Source organism: Sparus aurata, chromosome 4 (assembly GCF_900880675.1).
Source record: "Sparus aurata chromosome 4, fSpaAur1.1, whole genome shotgun sequence".
Classification (NCBI taxonomy): Eukaryota; Metazoa; Chordata; class Actinopteri; order Spariformes; family Sparidae; genus Sparus; species Sparus aurata.
Window position 1 is genome coordinate 25,883,673 of NC_044190.1, and position 20,464 is coordinate 25,904,136.

The 20,464-nt window shown below is 41.3% G+C and overlaps 2 protein-coding genes across 5 annotated transcripts in view; one reads left to right on the forward strand and one right to left on the reverse strand.

Annotated features, from left to right (window-relative positions):
* The first annotated feature begins 848 nt into the window (after positions 1-848).
* marveld3 (MARVEL domain containing 3) lies at positions 849-3,584 on the forward strand. Of its 2 annotated transcripts, none has more exons than XM_030414663.1 (4): positions 849-1,184; positions 1,595-1,834; positions 1,968-2,065; positions 2,696-3,584. In XM_030414663.1, exons 2-4 carry the CDS (start codon positions 1,605-1,607, stop codon positions 3,304-3,306), a joined length of 939 nt encoding a protein of 312 aa, XP_030270523.1. In that variant the 5' UTR covers positions 849-1,184; positions 1,595-1,604; the 3' UTR covers positions 3,307-3,584. The 2 variants fall into 2 exon arrangements, with proteins under 2 accessions (XP_030270523.1, XP_030270522.1); XM_030414662.1 differs by having other exon boundaries at positions 1,144-1,243.
* Positions 3,585-4,223: 639 nt separating this feature from the next.
* phlpp2 (PH domain and leucine rich repeat protein phosphatase 2) overlaps positions 4,224-20,464 on the reverse strand; it is a 42,759-nt gene continuing 26,518 nt past the window's right edge. For all 3 annotated transcript variants that reach the window (XM_030414659.1, XM_030414660.1, XM_030414661.1), the window contains 12 exons: positions 19,357-19,587; positions 17,518-17,720; positions 17,308-17,368; positions 16,249-16,344; positions 15,442-15,597; positions 13,077-13,277; positions 12,592-12,754; positions 12,369-12,499; positions 12,029-12,142; positions 11,517-11,711; positions 11,150-11,381; positions 4,224-11,001 (listed from right to left, as the gene is read on the reverse strand). In XM_030414659.1, coding sequence (XP_030270519.1) covers positions 9,715-11,001; positions 11,150-11,381; positions 11,517-11,711; positions 12,029-12,142; positions 12,369-12,499; positions 12,592-12,754; positions 13,077-13,277; positions 15,442-15,597; positions 16,249-16,344; positions 17,308-17,368; positions 17,518-17,720; positions 19,357-19,587 — 3,070 coding nt within the window. In that variant the 3' untranslated portion in view covers positions 4,224-9,714. The remainder of the gene's footprint in view (positions 11,002-11,149; positions 11,382-11,516; positions 11,712-12,028; positions 12,143-12,368; positions 12,500-12,591; positions 12,755-13,076; positions 13,278-15,441; positions 15,598-16,248; positions 16,345-17,307; positions 17,369-17,517; positions 17,721-19,356; positions 19,588-20,464) is intronic.

Here is a 20,464-nt window from a genome sequence, read left to right on the forward strand (position 1 = left end):
TGCATCTCATTCTCGTCAATATGCAGTAGTGTAAATATTTTTGGAGTTTGTGTTTCTTATTTTTATTGTTTATATTAATTCTACTGTTTTTTATTGATATATTTTTGCTATCCCCTTTGCTGCTGTTATAATACATTTTTTAGTGGGACTTGTAAAGGATTATCTTATCTCATCTTATATACCGATTAGAAACTCAAATTGAAATGATTGCCTTTTTAACATATATGAAAAATAATAATGAATAAATAAATAAATAAAAAGGCAGCACCTGATTCTTTCAAGTGACTAATCAAGTCACATGAAAATGCAGTTAATAGGTCATATTCTGATACAAAATTGTGATTAAATTAGCTCAAGGTGATCGTCAATAAGCAAATAGCTTTTGGGGCACCTAAGTATCAAGGTTCTTTAATAGCTGATACTGACAATTGTGTCTCTGAAACTATAGCCAATAAATATAGCCAAGAAATTTCCACACCTCTAATCCTCAGAACTGAATAACAGTATACGTAGGTACGTAAATGTATATAGTAAAGCAATTATACAAGCTGGGAACTGTGTTGCAAATAAACTGAATAGTATAGATATCATTCAAGTGAAGTCAATTGCACAACACATTGAAGCGGATGAATATCTACCTGGTACAGGTTTTGTGAATAAGCATGACCACACTTTGAAGTGACATTTATTTTGAAATGTTTCTGCGCCTCGGAAATGCTGAAAATAAAGTCGTGGAATGTTTCCGCGAGCTTCACGATTAAAGCGTGACCGCGTGAGACCCGTGCGTTCACGTCCGGGTTGGGGCATGAATCGCAAAAAATTTGATTTTGCAAGTTTAGCGATACTGAAGCGATCAAACCCCGGTAGAGTTTCCGGTTTTATTTAAGGGTGGCGCAGCTGTCTGTTTCCTGTCACATGTGGATCAAAGTGACCGTCGATTTCGACGCAGTTTACTGTTTTAATCTGCCATAAACAAATAATAAAGTGTAGGGTCTGTTAACAGTTCAGTCAAATAGTACATATGCACAAGTATATATCCCACACACAGTACGATGTTATAAGCTGGAAGAAGAAGCCTGTAATGTTTACATCGGCAGGTGAAAATTCACTAATAAACTCGAGGCTGGTGGGCGTGGCACAGCACAGGTGTGTGATGGGAATTGTCAAACAGGAAGTTGGGAAAGGTAGGTTGTTTTTGTCGGCATACAGGAAAACAAGAAAAAGTTGTGTTCATAACCGACAGGTAGGAATGAAAATGTCGTATCTTTGTATTATTTGCTAGCTTAGAGTCATTTTTCTTTACGTAACCACAAACTTTGTATCGTCCACCTCACGACGGAGGGCGTTGTTACGAGTTTTGGGCTTGTTTTTGGTTCCCACGCAGCCCTGTAACCGCGTAAAAATCTGCCTTAACCTGCCCTGCTAGCTACTTTATGAATTCGGAAACCTGTGTGTTTAGTCCTTTACCTCACGCAGATATTGATCTTCATTAAACCTTACTTTGTGCCTTACTGTCCACATAGTTACAAGCCAACTATCCACTTTTTTGCGAGGGTCTGTCATAGGATTCATTTCCATGATCTTCTTTTTGCAGGCAGAGGGAAATGCCAGAGAGGGGAAGACACCATGAGAGGAGCGATGCATACGCAGAGCACAAGAGCAGGAACAGGGACCATCCACACAATGGAGACCGCACTTCATATGACACCAGAGGCCACAACCAAGATCCAAGGGACCCGGGAGGCCCTGCTGGTGACAGGAGGGCCAAACAAAACAGACAGAGGGAATTGACACCTGCTTACAGAGACAACGATCATGAAGGACCCTCAAGACTGTAAGGGACTTTTTGATACACAAGTCCCTGTTCTCTCTGTACTGTCTTCCACACACACTTTTGACCACCTGTGCCAGGGTTGTTTTTTTTTTTTATTATTGTTCTGCAAAACGTTTTTGTTTTGTCCTTGCAGGTCCAGGGAGACTTCAGTGTATCACTCTGAAGGGGAGTATTATGAGCGGCAACCGAAACAAGCGCTTTACAATCTTAGATACATTTTAACCAGTAGAGGCAAGTATATATTTTTTGTTTGTCTATTTGTCTTTTAAATGAACTTATTTGATACAGGAAAAATATATGATAACACACTATATCCTCACAAAAAGACAAGGGGATGGATTGACATTGACAAAATTAAGAACAATAAAATGTTGTCAGATCCCTTCAGCAATATATTTCATTAAATTTCATTAAATAGAATTGGTTTGGATGGAATATGTTTTTATTCTATTAATTGTTTCTTCTTTTTAACCACCCACAAAATCAAATCCTTAACTCCACTTTATCTCCAGTTGTTATCTTGACAGAGCACAATTTGCCCTGCATGTGACAATTTATAATATTATACCATACCACTATTGGATTACTTTTTTAAGGGTTGAGTGCTGCTGACATTTGTCTCCTTACTTCTTTAATCAGTTTGCTTGTAAAATGTGTGAAAACAGTGAAAAATCCCCCTCAGACTTTCCCAGGGTCTTAGTTACTTATTAAAATATTTTGTCTAACCTGGGCAACAGTCCAAAAGCCAAATACATTTGGTTTATTATCATAATGAATCAGCAATATTAGGTCTTTTTGCCACTCTTGTTTCACTGCTTTACATTGCTCTACATTCATGTCACAGTCTATCTTGTCTCTTAGGTCTGTGCCAGCTTGGGGAGCTGTTTGTCAATCTCTTACTTGTCATTTGTGCTGGAGTGCCATACAGCAACAATGGAGGTTACCGTGATCTGGCCAGCCTCGGTGGAATCTACTATTATCACTTTGGGGGAGCGAATGCCTTCGAGGGAGCCGATGCAGACAGGGTGAAGGAGCTGGACCGGCTCTTCCATCAGCTCAAGCGGCCTCCGTATGTCTTCACCATGGCCTGCGGTGGGGTTTTAATGATCTACGCCTGTGCCATGCTCGCCTTGGGCATCTTCAGAGTGCCTTACCGCTGGCCCCCTGTGCTGCTGGGGGAGGCTCTGTTGAACTTCCTGATCGGCCTGGGCTACATCCCCGCACTGGCCTTCTACTTTATTAAGCTGCAGGAAATCTACAATAATCCCATTTGTACGGAGAGAGAGGCAATGTACAAGAGCAAAGGGCACAAGGGCTTTGAGTGCCAGATCCACGGTGCAGATATTGCTGGAGGTCTCTTCGGGGTGTTGGGGGTGTTTGTTTTCATCTTCGGTGCGGTGTTAGCTGTCAGAGCTTTCAGGTCAGTGCGGGAGCTGAAGAAGCAAAGAGCAAACGAGGACAGTAATTTATAAGATGGCTTTTCTCCTTGACACATTGGATTTGAGTAGAAATCCCTGTGACAAGAACACATATGAGGTGTTATTTGATATAAGGGGTTCATGTGTATTCACTCTTGTTGAACCTGTGAATTTTTTAAGCCACCTTTTAAGCTTTGAACAAGTTTTATAATTTGATTTTGTACAATTTTATATTCCAGTTTACATACCTCTGCACTGTCTGTTACATTCTTTATAAATAAATGTAGTTTATAAGAAATGACTCAACTGGTATTAAAGAAATTGTTTCATTACTTTTTTTATTCATCAATAATTTGGGCTAATAATTTTGACATCTCATTTAAGTTAAAACAATTTGTGTTCCAGACCGAAACTACTGTGCATTCCTCAGATTTCAGCCTCGTTAGCCTGAAGCTCAGCTTGTTGATAATTAATCCTGGCATCTGATCCTGACACAGAGGGTTGAACATTGTCCTATGACTTGAAGTTTTTAATTTTTGAACCAGATAAGTCTTAAATATCAACAGCATTTCTACAATATTAAACCTGAAAGAAGTAAAGCATCTGACTTGTTTCCTCCCTAAAACTTTTAAGTCAATTACAAGAAAAAAACAACATTTTAATTTTAAATTAATCACTGAAGCTTATTTTTCCTGGTACAACAGAGTTCAGGATGTCATTCTGAGCTTCACCAATAGATGGCAGATCGATTACTCAAGGAATTTACTCAAGATTTTACCTCATGAAAGCTAGACTGTGTAGTATCAACAGTGGATATTGTTTTCTGTTCTGATTCATTTTCTTGGCTTTGGTGCATGTAAAACATCTATGGGTTCAAAGTGAGGATATAAATAAATTCCTGATTAATGATGGTTCAGGATTTAAAAAATGAATGAAATGATAAAACTGTAACACAAAAACTGTACACATTATATCTTATACTGACCCAAAAAAGTCATTTTGATGATATTTATTGGCATGAAATCATCATAAAAACTGTGAGCAAATTGGACACTGGACAAAAAAATTCACAGTAAAAAGTTTTATTGCTACTTGGCTTGAAGTTAATTTAAAAACAGCTCGTCTGCTCAAAACTAATGATAGCAGCATCTCAAATAAAATAACGACCATCTTTCACTGTCAGAGTTCAAGGGAGTACAGTTCTGTCTGATATGCAGCAAAAGTGCTCATTGTTAGTCATCTTCCTAAATAATCAATCTTTAAATTTTTAAACATAAAACTATTTTTTTTAGCAGTAATCTACATGCTAGAATAGAAACCTAAAAATATTAGATATACTCCGTTTTGTACAAATAAATCACGTTTTGTAAGTACTCTATACTTTTATGTTGATTTATATTCAGGGCATGCTTTCCGACATTAAATACAGTTATAATAGTACCTTAGAATAAAGTACCATAATGTGTGACAGTTTTCTGTAGAGTCCCAATCACTTTAAATTCTGTTAGCGGAGAGGGAAATATAAATTTGCATGAAACAATGAAGTACAAAAATAAATATCGGCTTCTTGGCATCGAGAAAAAAATATTCAAGCATTTCTAGAAAACAATGTACAGAAAGGAACCGTGAGATCAAACAATGGCTACTTTGGTCACATGTTAAAACGACTGGAGCATCTTCCATCAGTTTCATTCACCGTATTCACGCAGATATTACAGTCAATCAGTTATTCACACGGGCATGCATACACTTAGTGTACTTAAGCTTCATTGAACATACACACACAAACACGGACATTTTGCAAACATAGATGTACAGGGAGCCTGTTAAGTTGTGCGGAGAGGACATGATCTCTTACTGTTAATAAGTGAGTCAGCAGTTTAATAAAACACTGACAGTGTAGCCTGCTTAAATGCACATACCTTCTTATTTTGGATTATGAGCACTGAAACCCCTCCACTAAAGAATTAAAGGGAATATTTGAGGCCAATGCACTGTACTACTACCCTGTGCCCCCTCAACTTGTATCCGCGCATACAATCGGCATATGTACATGCACACTGATTAGTCTACTGGTAATTCGTGGAGTAAATGTATACTGGACAGGACACTGGGTGAGTACATGGTGTCATCCAGGAGATGGACTGGATGAATGAGTGTACGACAGCATACAGAAACGGAACGAGGTGGTTTTGAAGAGCTCTGAATGCAGCAGTGCCATGTCGCCCCCATCTGAGTTGAGGCAAACTGGGACCAAACTAACAAAACTACACCACAAATGAGCCAAAGGAAGCCACACACGCGCACACACACACACACACACACACACACACACACACACACACACACAAAGAAAAGGAATACAAGAACAATGCAACTTACACACACAATCCCGATTACATACATCATACACACATACATCAATATTCAGTCAATATTCATTTTCAGACACATTGAGAAACATGATTCTTGTAGTTTCAGGTGATGAGAAGTGAAGCTCTGATAAACATGTGTATTATGTACAGTTGACACTTGCATATTTGTGTGAGCAAATTCCCAACATCCTGGTCCACTTCTCCTCTCCGAACTTGTCTCAGATGTGTACCAATATTATTCACAATCATCATCTGTTTTATGGCCTCTCACGCTCCTCCTGTGGCAGGTACACGCCCCAGCGCCCGTCCATGTTTCACCGCCATCTGTCCAGATGCTTTGACACCATGCGTGGTTTCTGACAGCGGAGGTCTGGCCACAGTCAGAACCACAGAGAGTCCTGGATGTTTTTGGCATCTCAGACACTGCACAGTCTGATCAATAAAGTGACTGGAGAAATAAATGCTTTGCCTCATCATAAAATATGGTTTCCTGTTCCCAACTTTTGAAATCAGTGTCTGTATTCTGACCAAGCATACTAAGGTCAACTTCAGCTCTACTTAGTAATTCACATCTCAGACTACTGTTTTGATTATCTGTCATTATCATAGAGGGATTTCAAATAACGTTTTCAGGAAATTACCAGACATTTAGAAATCAATTGGCACAATGCTTGAACCAAAATTTAGATGCTGGATATAAATAATGCACAATATGCATGTACTTCCTCATTTTCTACCAGTAGAGGGCCCACTAGTTCATTCTTCTATATAGAGTATTGTTTCATTTAGTGTAAGGCTACTTGACACACATTAAGCTGTTTGTGGAGCTCATGATGAAAATCTAAATATTAGCCAAGACAATATGTGAGATTCTGATGTAATTGAAAGCTTTGGATTTAAAAAAAAAAGTAATGTTTATCATATTTAAAAAAAAAAAACACCCAAAGTGATTGTTGTAAATTCATTGTCATTATGTGACTTAACATTATCATCATCTCTGTTGGCTATATTGGTGATATATCGGGCCGAGGGAAGCCAAAATTATCCCACTATGTTGATCATATCTCATATATTAAACTCAAATATAAATGACTCTGAATATCACTGTTTTCTATGTACAAAGTGCTTTTATCAGTGTTTACTTCTTTCAAGAGACAAAAACTTGCAAATAACGCGAAATAGATTCAGACTCGCACATTAATTAAGGCTTCATCACACTCATTCCTGTGGAGCAAACAAAGTATGGAGGGGGCTGCTTTAACAACAACACACACCGAGCTGAAGACCTCTGTCACAAGCACAACATGAGTGGGATGAAACAAAGGGCTTCTCCTTTCAATAATACTGAGTAGTGTTACTTTAAGGCTGAAAGGGAACACTGAAAATGTCCAGCTATGTGACAGCTGTGGAATGCAAGAACTGCACCACTTCCAACTTGGAGTGGCAACCGAAAAATATACATCTGATGCAGTAATCACTGACATGAGCAATTACCCAACTTTGGCCTTTCGCATAACCACAGCGGGCTTCAGCAGAACTGCTTTTCTCTTTTGGCACAAGGTGGGGAGGTTCAGGAATGGACAAACTGAGGTTTCCAGGGCTGCATAATATTTACCTGACAATTACAACAATAATGTTTATCTATTTATTTTATTTTTTTGGCTACTTACTTTCATATAAATATGATTGGTCCTACACGTATAAGCAAAGAACAGACTGGGAACTGATGACACTGAAGCCGAAGCGCTGTATGTGACTCAAGGGTTCCTCTGAACCACTGTGTTCGTATTGCAGTGCTTTATACTGCTGCTAATCACTGTGTGATCTGAAGTCTACAGCTTGCCCTCATGTGTGAGTGAAAAACAGAACTATATTAAATTGTAGCAAGACATCATTTGTTGTTGATGTCCTAAATTTCTGTGTGTACAGCACGTCTGCCCCTTAACTCTGTGACATACACAGACCAGATCTTACAGAATACAGGAAAATAGGGTTTTCCGTTCTGTTTATAATGGCCAAAAAGGACACCCTGAGGCTGTTCAGGCCCGGTGTCAACACGTGTCTGGAGTGATCTGATCACATGTGGACAACTCTAAGAACAGTACATGTTTATGAACGTCTGTTTCAACTAACCATGCAGCCCTTAAGCAATATCCTCAGACTCCCTTACTAATAGCATAATTTCAAGAATTGTTGCGTGAGGAGTAACTTTGTGAAACGGCTTTTGGAAATTCTAAATCACTGGTGCCTGGTGGCATTAAATAACATACGTCAAGATGTTTCTTCAACTTATTTTACCATTTACACCAAATGTATTAAAGAACATGACATATTGATGGTAAACATATCAAAACTAAATTAATAAATTATACTTCTTTGTCATCTATAGAGTAAGTCCCCAGACCCCCTTAAAAAATGCTCAATTTTGAAACTTGTTACCTTAGGAGAAACTTTGTGAAATGCTGTCTGTAATAAATTATTATCTACCGGGCCTACTTGTTAATTCGGTAAAGGTTATCCATGAAGATATTTCCTTTGTGTGAAAAACGTTGTATCCATTTGTTTCAGTCCTTTAGGTGTAAATTTGCATACAGAAAGTGGAAGTGATATCCAACTACAAGAGGTCACTTGAGACGCATGTCGAGACGCAATTAATGCCAGGTGTGAATTGACGGGGCTTGGAGCAGTCCACTTGTGATCGGATCACTCAGGGCGGATAGTGAAACCAAATGTGAACAGCCTCTCTGGAATTCATCTGGACAAGTGAGCAGTGCATCACAGCTAAAAAAGGACTTAATAAGACGTAAAAATAACCGAATCTGCCTGTAAAACATGGATGGATGTTTACTACTGTAAACAGTTAGCAGCCTCCAAAATTTGAAAACACTAAAATCTTAGTACCAGTGGAGAAATTCCTAAACATACAGTAAAATACTGCATCTATCCTTCATCTCTTATTATAATGAACTTTTGTGCCTCGACTGGTTTGTTCAAATGACTGATATGAAATGATATTCAAAGATCCTGGGGTCTCCAGTCTACTATCCAGTGATCATAAAACTGGCTAAATTTAAATTAAATGTTTATTTTCCTATGTCATTTTTAAAGGAGATCATTTGATCGAGCACTGTCACAGATTTAACTGATTCTCTACAACACATCCGCTCTGTACAGTTGAATGACTCTGATATTAATATTTGACAGCTATTAATAATGCATTGCTCTAAATAGCAACACATTTCAATCTTAGTGTCAGCAGCTCAAGCACAGCGTGTCGTCGGCTGCTAACCGTGAGCATGTACTATACTGTATAGATTTAGTTTATCTGGTATAGAAGGTTCTATACATACTCTGTGGGAGTGTTAAAAACAAAACCTGACCGTAATGTTTCTGTAATGCAAATGCAGTTATTTTGTCTTCACATCTTCTAGTCCTATGTGCCTTACAAGCATTCATACTGTCTGATTTCTTTTGTAAGCCACAGGAAGACTAGGAGAGCAAAAGCTGTGCCAGTGCTGGTCTCAGTGCTGGGGACATTGTCCCTCCTCCAAATCTAACTAACAAGCTCACATCCCCCCAGCCCGGGTGTAGGGGAGCTCTAGACTGAGTCGTCTGCAGTAGGCACTTTTTCAAGTTTCAGTCACAGGGCTTCTCTCCAGGACCTGAGAGACCACAGAGCCCCTGGAGAGGAGATTTGACCTTGCTGAACACAATCCCGTACACGCTCTCTAGATTGCTTGCTTTCCAAGTAAAGGGAAATGTTGCTGACATGTTTAAACACATGAGGTATCCCATTTCAAGTCAGGCTTGTTCTGCTCTATAATAGCCTGCCATCCTTTTCCCCACATCGTGTTATGAAATGGGATCTTGGTCGCCCGTTTCTAGGACACTCAGACCACACACAGAAACCCTCTTACACCTCTCATTAATGGAGCAGCATCACGTAGTGACTATCAATGTCCCACAGGTTCGTCTGAATGGCAACTTGAGTTGGAATATCTCAGATGTATGAGAAAAATCTCCTCTTCTTCTCTGGAATGGCACGGTCACAGAATTGCAGCCACATGGCACTGTGCTCCGCCCCCCTCTAGAGCGCGGTATCGTAGACTTCCTGCTGTAGGATGGGAACTGGGCCAGGACATGGGACCAGGTTGGAGGCAAATGCAGGGGGGTGAGGATGATCCCACACGGGGTCTTTTAAGGAAGGGGGTATGGATGGCAAGGGGGGGACTGAGACCAGAGTGTTCTGGCCCCTTAGCTGCTCCCTGACTTCCTGCTCCAGACTAGGAGGCACAATGAGCTGGTCCTCGGGGTCCTGCTGTGCTGGAGCAGTGAAATAGCCAGACTTCTTCTTCGGAGCCTCCAGGGCCACCTCAATGAGATTATGGCTGTCCTCCGGGGCAACCACAGAGCCATTGGACAGCTTCTTCCCAAACAGGCTGGATGTGGACGGAGACTTCTTCAGGTCAGCAATCTCTCTCCCACATACAGCCAGCAGGCAGCCGTTTGTAGCTGAAACCACCACGCTGTTCTGTCTGCGCATTTTGCCATTGGGATAGTCAGAGCCTCGCTTTTCAAGGTCCAAGTCTTTGGGGCTGTCAGGGGCCCCTGACCGAAGCTGGAAAGCACAGCAGTGAATGTCTACCTCAACTTCTAACTTACTGCCATTGGAGATAACACCCTCAAGCGGGGCTTCGTCATCGCTGTCCAATCCGTTGTCAGACTGGTTACTGGAGAACGTAGCACTGGAGGGCTGCCGCTGGAACAGGCCTGGGTGGGTTCCTGCCCCGGCTGACCCTGGCACCATGATCCCACACAGTGTAGTAGCAGGGTGTAAGCTGCAGCGTCTCTCTGGGCGGGACGCAGGACCAGAGGACGGGTGCTCGTCTGAAGCGGTGGACCCAGCCTCGCTGCCCACCTCTGAAGCCGATGTTTCACTGTTGAACTCAGAAACAATACCGCTGCTGGATGACAGGGTGGCTGGGTCAGTAGGCCCGGGAGTCACGGACACAGGCACCACGGCTGTAGGGGGACCCCTTGGTTCAGCAGTGGGGACCGGTGGCTCACAGGTGCAGCTGTCCTCACTGATATTTAACGACACCACCACAGCCTCAATGTTGTCCTTGCAACCATAACTCTGGGCGAGAGAACACAGCTTCTTGGCAGCAGCGCGAGGATCCCGCACGGTCTGCACAGTGCACACAGCCTCCTGGTAGGAGACTCGTTCAAACAGCGCTCGATTCCCTAGGATCAAGAACTCATCCTGGGAACAGAGAGGCTCGGTGTGCACCCATGGCTTGGGAAGCACCCAGGGAGACAGATAAGAGCAACCCAGCAGGCGAGAGCAGCATGTCACTCCACTCACTTTGTTGTCCTGTAAAACAGAGGTGCCATTATAATTGTGGATGAGTGTATAGCTTCATAATACACGGACCTCTGAACATGAAGACTAGATCAAAAGTTCTACATAATGGCTCAAGTTTAAAAACAAAAACCCAACATACAGAGAACCAGTGCATTACCTCGGTAATAATGGCTTTACAGAGCTTCACTCTCTCCATCTCCTCAGTGCAGTTCTCCAAGCTGTAAACCTTAGAGAGAGCTACAGGTCGGCCATCCCGGCACAACACCGCCTGGCAGGTGCCCACATTGGCCACAGTGAGGCTGAAGATGCCTCCTGGATCTGAAGGCTCATGGTGAATGTAACACAGCAAGGCAGAAGCACCCAGTTTCTGGCCAGCCATACCCAGTTTCCTGTCCCAGAAAACACAAACAAAGCTGCAGACAAAATGCTGACAAACTCACTTGTTGCAGCCTACAAATCTGCACTAGGAGTGTGTTACAAAAGGAGGACATAAGAAAGACTAACATTTCAAAAATCAGTTCTACCTGTGTGAGGTGATGAAGGTGTTGCACATATACACGTTGTCAACACTGGAGTGCTGCAGCTCCTCGCACAGCACATCTCCCATGGTGCACTGCAGCAGCCGCGGCACTTCCTCGTTGCGGTCTCCGTCAAAGATTCCATAACATGCCTCCACACTGTCGCCAAAGCGGTCCACAGCCAGCACAGACACACACAACCTGTCCCCAACAATAGACCCGCGTTAACAAACAGATGAGCGAGTGCTTCTGATACTGTACAGAGGTTGTCCCAGGTCAGGGGAATCAATAAAGGGTTGCAGCTGATAAAAGACACAACTGTGACGCCCAATTTTGTTTGGTCATATTGCAGTACACATTTTGAATACCTAAACTAGATTGGTTTACACAGTGAGCATTTGTGTTGGAATTTAATCTATTTGTATACGACAATGAGGATAGAAACACTGTCCGTATTTGTAAATTAAGCTCTTCACAAACGACCAAAAAAACACACAGAGACACAGATCAGTACTCACTTGTTCCTCTGGCCGCTCATTTCAGAGTAACCATGGTTCCATGGAGTGGAGGCGCTCAGTGAGTCTCCTGCTGTCATAGTAGACTTCTGGTCTAATTTCAAGGTGGTGATGTGACTAAAAACAGGGGAAGAAATGGCAGAAGGTGTTATAAGTGAAGGTATACTAGATACATGCACCAAGAAAAATGTAATATCCACATTTATATCATATTCATATATGTTTCATATATTCCTTCATATAGAATCTAAAACCAAGATGTCCATGCTTATTTTTAATGTCAGACAAATGTCAGTGAGTTGCCTATAACTGTTCTAAACTCAGTCTTTGTTTTGTGACTCACCTGAAGAGGTTGAGGGTTTTGTGTTCCAGCATCAGGCTGCTGTTTCCTGTCAGGTCGAGCTCTTGCAGTGTGGCAGGCAGCGAGTCAGGCAGCTGGATCTCAGTCAGCTCATTACAGCTTAGATCTACAAGCTACGAATGTACAGAACACAAATGAGCTGACATGGGCTGAATAAAAATCATACGCAGACAGGTCGGGCAAAGAAAACCAGAACAGGTCTGACCTTGATCTCAGGCAGGCTGAGGATCTCTGGGAAGACAGTGATGTGGTTGGAGTGTGCTATGAGGGTGTGCAGTCTCTTACAGCTGGACACGGTCGAAGGGATGGTCTTCAGCTTGTTGCCACTTAGATTTAGCTCCTCCAGCTGTTCCAGCTTACTCAGCTTACTAAAGACACACACAAAGACTGTTTACATTATAAATATTCTAGGATGTATGGCACAGTAAATAGCCTCTTCAATAATGGTTCTTAATTATAGGAATATATTGTCAAAAACGGGCATTATGTTATCGCAGGGGATTATGGAAGGTAGAAACAAATTTACAGAAAATATGTTGAAGCTCAACTGATACAATAAAACATATGATGAGAGAGGATAAAAGATAAACAGAAACAGTACAGTGACTGGGACAAAACAATAAAACATGTTCATTGTCAAGGGCACACTATAAAAGTGGAGTTAAAATGTCAGTGACAAGGTAAACACACCTGGCAGGAAAGGAGAGCAACTGGTTGTAGGCGATATGAAGGACCCGCAGGTTCTGGTGTCCAACCAACAGAGCACCGCAGTTCTCATTCAGGCTGTTCCCCGTCAGGTAGAGCTCCTGGAGTGTGCTGAGGCTCTCCTCTGATAGGCTGCTGGGGGGAATGCTTTCCAGGGCATTGGCTGACACATTTAAGTATTTCAGGCTGTGAGGGAAGACGAATAAAAACAAGAGATGCACTAATTTAAGTGTTTGCTGTGTTTCTGCCCACAGTCACAGTCAGGATTGCCTCCAGCGAGCGTATGCTACCAGGGCTGTCTCATTTACAGTGGGTTTGGAGGGGTTGGAAGTAACAAATTTAAAATCCGATGGAAGAGTTGCCTGAGCAGAGGCATCACTGTAATGTGTGATATTCATGTCCAAAATACTCATCAGAGTTTATTAGACTCCGTTTTGCCATTGAGCACAAAATAATACAAATAATGCTCATCAATCAAATGCAACTTTCCAGTTTCATACATATGATGCCATTCCCCTCTCCATGACTTTGACCCAATGTAGCAAATATTTTGGGCCAGAAATTTGATGTGAGCAGATGGAAGTTGGCATCAGCTCTGCGGTTAATATGTGGTAGATTCAATCAGGGAAAACTGGCAGCTCTAAATTATTACAAAATGTGGGACTGCTGCATCAAAGGTAGTGAGTAATCCAATCTGCGGCTCTTCATTTTTGTTTCCTGTGTTTTTTTCTGTCTGTTTCACAATACTGTTTCACTTTGTTTATATCTGGTGGACCCTGACACCTTTCTAGCTTCAAACTGTGTTCAGGGGACCTTATTTTGCTCTGAGAACAGCTTGTTTATTCAATCATGGAGGAAGCGTATTCTCCAAAACTACATAGTGCCCCTTTAAGGTATTATTTAAAGATACTGATGCAAAAGTCTTATTGATAACACTGTTATGTAGACAAATCATTAAAAAAAAAAAATTCTCTGTGTAAGGATTCAGCTTAAACTATAAAGTTGTTGGCATCCTGTGGTATCTTGTTTTTCATCAGCGATCAAGAGTCTTGTGTTGCCAGTTTATGGAGAAAACATAAAAATGGCTGAGTGTACATTAAGCGCTCGCCTTCACTCCAGTACCCTGACCAAGTGCTCTGCAACAAAACGAAGTGCAGGACCAGTGTGCACATTGGTTCAGCTTCTGCTCTTTGGAGTCAGCTGAAAGAGTTCCGGGAGATCTGTTGCTATGAAAACAAGTGACAAAAGATCTTGCCACATATCTGCTATTTTTATAACATTACATTACTTTGTCTTTGTCCTATAAATCTGTTTAAAGTGCTTCATGATTATGACTCAGAGCATGCAAAAATGACAACTCCCAATTTACATATCAGTAAGCAAAAAGTATTTCCAGTTAAGATGGTATGACAAAAGTAGTCCATAGCAGCATGATCAATATTACATTATTCTAACAACAGTCATGGCTACAGTATTGGCAGTATTATAGCAATGCAATGTGCAAGTATGTATGTAAAAGCCACCTATTAGGCACAGAATAACGGACATACAGTGATGCGAGTGCAGGGATAAATGGTGATAGTTGAGGTTTGGGTTAAACGTTCATAGTTTTTAGTTTTCCTCTCATTGTATTGAAAAGAGTTCATTTAAACACAGACTGTTAATTGTGCATTGCTCAACATACTGTTGATCCTGCACAGAGAGGACTGACAGTAATTTAAGCCCCAGTGGTTCTTACGTAATTGGTGCTGTTAAGTCATTTCTGTCATATATTGAACAGTAATAAAGCCCGTCCTTGTGACCCTTGACGGAACCTTGTCACGCTATTGTTTTAAAACGGAGTCAGCCATTATAAAAGTAAAAGGCTGTCGACATCTCACCAGCCTCAGGGCTTTTTAGAACTGACTGTCTACACGGATATGAATATGTGCCTCTATATCCATAGATATATTTGTAACTGCTCCCCCTTGCAAGCTGTGCAGCTCTCAGACAACATATCAGGAAGCCCATCATGCACAGAGAAGTCACTGCCATTACGTCTCAGCATTAGAGACGGTAAAGTACATTAGGGCATTTGAACTGCTAATGGGTGTTAAGTGATTTACCACGCAGGAAATAGGAGGGCAAATGAAGCTCCAGTTACGGTCTGGAATGCACCATTGATCTTGAACACAATCATCCCCCAAAACTGTGATGAGCTGTGATAGAATGACTCTCAACTTCCACCAAACAAGGAACACGCTTCAGGTAAACGTTTCAAAGCAGCTGCTAAAAGAATCAAGTATTGTCATCAATAGTCTTGAGTACAGAATGGAAAAGGAAGCAGACAGACGTGTAGAGAGAGACTCACTTTAAGGCCTTGTAGAACAGACTCTCAGGGAGCTCAGCTAGCTTGTTGTGCTGGAGGTCTAGGGCTTCCAGAGGGATGTGGTCAAGTAGGTCAGGCACTCTCTGCAAACGATTGTTCCCCGCCAGCAGCTTTCTCAAGCTCAAGCTGTTGAGCAGTCTGTCGGAGGCCAGAAGAGACATTAGAGAGCCAGATTAGGAACAAGAAAAAAAAGAACAGGCCAACAAAGAGGAAAAGAACCAAAGAGCATCATCTCCCTGCGCAGACTTAACTACTCGTGAAAGGGGAAGGATTGTCAGAAATGGCAACCCATGCTAACTAATCCATCAATGACCTTTTCAGCTTGGCTGCCTAAACAGACCAACACAGCAGCTTTTCATTCTCTCCTGAAACCATCACACAAGTCATGAGAGGGTACAGTGGGGAGAGGAATATTATCTCATTTGCAAAAGCTTTGCTGATGTCTCATTCAAATGCAAATGCCTGTGTTGAGTGTGGAAAGCTGGCAGCGAATGACGGTAAGCACTATAGGACGGCATATTTTACAGTTGCAATCAGAAGACACAGATACTGTGTTGAAAAAGTGGCTGATTCCAGCTGTTATCTGTGCTTTGTCCTTACCTTGGTTCCACTACCTTGTTAATTCTTAAAATGGATATTGAGGAAAATAATGTGACAGGTCATCTGCTAATTCTGAACAGCACATCCATGTCTTTATTACAGGTTGAACACAATTCAAATTATGCAACACAAAAGATTACCGTTTCAGCAGCAAAGGTTCAGGATTAGTGTCAGAATAAGGTCAGTAACCTGGAAGGAAGCTCAGACAGTAGGTTGTGCGTGAGGTCCAGCATCTCAATTTTTCTGCAGTCACACACCCAGTCCGGAAGGTAATCCAAAAGGTTCCTGTCTCAACACACACACAGTCACACACATGGAAAGACACACACACACACACACACACACGCACGCACACACACACACACACACACACACACATACACACGCGCACGCACGCACACACACACACACACACACACAAACACTCAAACTGAGCAGAGTTGGCATTTTGCCTTGAATAGTACCAATGAGTAAACACTTTCGAAATCGTAGTGAACAGAAGGTCGAACTGATATCCTCCAGGGTTATTTAAGAATGCGAGTGGTCTCTATCTGCATAATAAATAATAACTTATTAAAATAATTACTTTCCACAGTCACTACTCGAGATTCAGTGATGTTTCTTACACTGGCAGGTGGTTCAGCAGAATTAACCCCTGACAGACCGTGACGTTTACTGCATAATTAAGTCTACAGCCTGAATAACAAACATAGCGTAAAATGTCATTTAAGGACTTTTTCAAATTTTCATATCTTCTGCTGATGCAGCCTAAAAGGTAGACAAGTATCTACCGAAGTTTTAGGGTGTCTCTCATTTGTTTAGAACATCTGCCTTGTTGATAGTTGCTTAGTTCATATTGCAGGTAGGCTTTGAGCTGCCATTAGCCTTTGGCATTATGACAAATAAATCCAAATTGATGGTTCTAATTTTTGTGAAATCTGTGCAAACCCTTTGTAATCGCTGGAGAAAGAAACCGAAAAAAATAGAGCAGCTCACAAGAAGAAATGTTGTCTACACACCATTTTGATCTGGAGACAACAACCTGATAAACTTTCTGAGTGTAGTCTTTAATGTAGTTGTGTATTAACTGTCCAATTCACTATTAAAACCACACCTTTATTAGGCTCTGTGCTTAACTAGATTAATAAACACAAAGATGAGGATACTATTTTTAGACCTCAGAGCCTCTGTTCAAGAATCTGTGAACACGCGGACCCTAGCCACTTCTTATTCCCAGCCAGAACTCACTGTGATAGGTCCATGTGTGTCAGCTGGTTAGGGACTGGATAGATGTTGACGGTTGTGAGGCCTGTGGGCAGAGAAAAGCAGCAATCAGCAGCTAAACATCTGGACCGTCATATGTGCGTTCATAAAATGAATGGGGAGGAGGGCCTGAACCTACAGACAAACAGCCAGTAAGGCAGTAATAGCAGCTAGCTGACACTTTGTTTGACTCACGGTTGCTGCTGGCATGAAGCATGCGCAGTGTGAAACCGCTGAGTGTGAGTGTCCCCATCTGGTTGCGCTGGCAGTGCAGAGTCTCCAGGTTACTGATGGAGCTCAGGTCCAGTGAGTCCAAGCAATTGTCACGTAAGTCCAGCTGCGTCACCTGGCTCACCGCCTCTAGGTTATCACTTTTCACCCAGCGCAGCCCATTCAACCTGCAAGAGAGGAAATATCACTGGTTATTATATCTGCTGGAGCAGAGGGGGAAAGTCTTGTATGAAGGAAACCTTCCAACTAGGACAATTTGTTTGCACAGAGAGCTTGAACACAGAAGGTTTTTTTTTTGGTTGAACAAATGCTCAATTGTAATCACACAAAATAGACAGACATGAAACTTTATAGATACTTCTACCGTAATAATAGGAGCAAATTTGTGTCCTCAGTAAGAGTAATAAGAAGAAGAATTAACAAATACAATAGCACTCTTTTTGGGCAATCAGTGTGAATTTGTCAGTGATGGATTAAATAAATTTCATACAATCTATACAATTCCTATGTTTCATAAAAGACTAAGACAAAACAAAAAGCATTATCCCATTTAGTGAATGGTTAACAGAGATGATCAATTATGAATAGGTGATCTTTAAAGTTAACAACAAACAGGATGTGTTTTGGAAAATTTGGAGGCCCTACGTGAACAGTGCTGACTGACTAACTAGGATGAAGGGGACAGTGTCATAATACTGTATGAGTGATTGAGATGGATGGATGTTGAGGATGCTTATCTGTGTCTACTTTTTTTTCTTTACTTTGTATTGTGTTATTTTTATAATTTTTGTAATTTTCTATTAATTTTTTTAATTACTTTTTTTTTTATATGTATCTTCGTATCTTCAGATGTCTGTGTTGTTGTAAATATTAAATGCAAAAAGGCATAAAAAGTGAATTACAAAAAAAAAAAATCTGACAACGTCGACCGTGATATTGTGTTTGCAGGCTGACACAGTGGGACCACTCCACTGTCTCTGCTTTTGATTCACTGGGTACGGCTTCTCTTACCTTTTCATCAGACTCATCTATATTTAGCATCCTACCTTTGAAAACAACATCCCGGTGGACAAGAAATGTAGAGAGATTCTGACTTCATGAGATATCCAGACTCCCCCTGATCCCTTCCATCCTGTTAACAAACAGCAACTCCTCTTTTATGAGAGAGTCATCAACCCGCTCATCCACTGCAGATGCACCTTGGCCTTATGAATAAAGATAGCCAAACCACAACTTAGAACCCAAGGTTGAATTATTAGCCGGTGGTGGGTGGAGCACGGTTTGCTGGTTTAATCATAGTAGAAAAATCAATAAGTCGAGCTTCCTCGTCCCTTATTTACCCACCACAGAGGTCCCCATGTGCGAGACACTTAGCCCCCAGCTGTTCCCGTGGAGCTGCTGAGAGGCCAACAAATGCATATGACTATAACTCTCAGCAGCTCCCAGGTGTACGTGTAGGTGTGAAACAGGGCAGTGCACAAAAAAAAAAAATATGTGTGCTCAGCAAACCTGGGGTCTATAAATAAATGTTTGATAAGAAGGTGAAGTTCAGACTCGTGTTTGTGTCGGGATGTTTGCTTTTCTGTCAAAGCCAGAGGAGGAATTAAAATACAGAAAAAACTTTATAGATGGATTGTAGCACAGGTATTTTACTCACCTGCCTTCACATTAACTGAATGATCGAGAGTGTTTAGGGGATGGGGGCCTTTACATTACATATGACATATTGATCCAAGGAGACAGAAGAGAGGAAAGAGACTAAAGAAGTGAAGAGAGCTGTTTACCCCCTGACCGGCTTCTTACCGCAGGTCGATGTTTTTCAGGTGGCTCATTTTAGCCAGAGAACCTAACTCCAGACTCTCCACTCTGTTCCCAGCCATGGCGAGCTTGTCCACTGCGCTCAGTCTCTCCAGCACATCAGGGATGTGACAGAAATTGTTGAAGGAGAGCCCCAGGCTGTTGAGCTGGGACAGGCCACCCAGCTCTTCAGGCAGGGAGCTGAGGTGGTTTCCATCCAACGACAGAGTCTGCAGGCTACAAGATGGAGAGGAGGAGACAGTCATCTTTTGTTTTGTTTTTTTACTTCAAAGAGTAGTCTAAATGTCTGCTTGTAGATATAAAGCCCTTGTTTACTGGGCAACATCCTACATGAAGCAGGTACACAGGGGGAAAACTGTCTGATTTAGCTTCTTAATCGGATCGCATAACATAATATTTAACTTTAAACATTTCACTGACTCCATTAAAACCTCATTCCAGATTGTATGAGAACATTAATTATGTGTGAAATGGCCTAAAACTTTTTTTTTTAACAAAACAAATTAAGAAAATCCAAAATTCAATGACCACAAACAGGAAAACATCACATTTCAGAAAACATATGAACAAGACTGAAAACCTGATATCACATAAATTAAATTATTCTCTTTCTTATTCCTGATTAAATATTGATGTAAAGGCTTTCAGCTGAAGAAAAACAGGGAGACATGTTGCTTTTTCAGAACAGTTTCATTTGTAATTCTCCACATCACAAATGACAATTTGCCTCATGGGGCTGTACAGACTGTATAGAACACAACACTCTCCGTTCTCAGCCCTTTGATTTGGATAAAGAAAAACTCCCCAAAAAAACTCCAAACCAAAAAAAAAAAATAAATGGAAGAAACTAGGAATTAACAATATGGTTTTGTCAGGGATGAAACAATAACAATTATTAGTAATCAACAGGTGGCCGATATTTGGAAGGGATATACACTAATGAATGCTTATCTAAGTGTCAACATTTGGAATAAGCAGTGATCGAAAGTAACTTAGTACAATTCACTCAACTACTTTACTTGTGTACAATATTGAGGTACATTTATTTGATATACTAGTTACTAGTTACTTTGCAGAGAGGAAGCTGCATCAG

Excerpts from the sequence above, each read along its gene's own strand:
- marveld3 (XM_030414663.1), top strand. The coding sequence starts at position 1,605 with ATGCCAGAGAGGGGAAGACACCATGAGAGGAGCGATGCATACGCAGAG. Across the intron at positions 1,835-1,967 it reads CATGAAGGACCCTCAAGACT|GTCCAGGGAGACTTCAGTGT; the intron begins GTAAGGGACTTT and ends TTGTCCTTGCAG. Across the intron at positions 2,066-2,695 it reads ATACATTTTAACCAGTAGAG|GTCTGTGCCAGCTTGGGGAG; the intron begins GCAAGTATATAT and ends CTTGTCTCTTAG.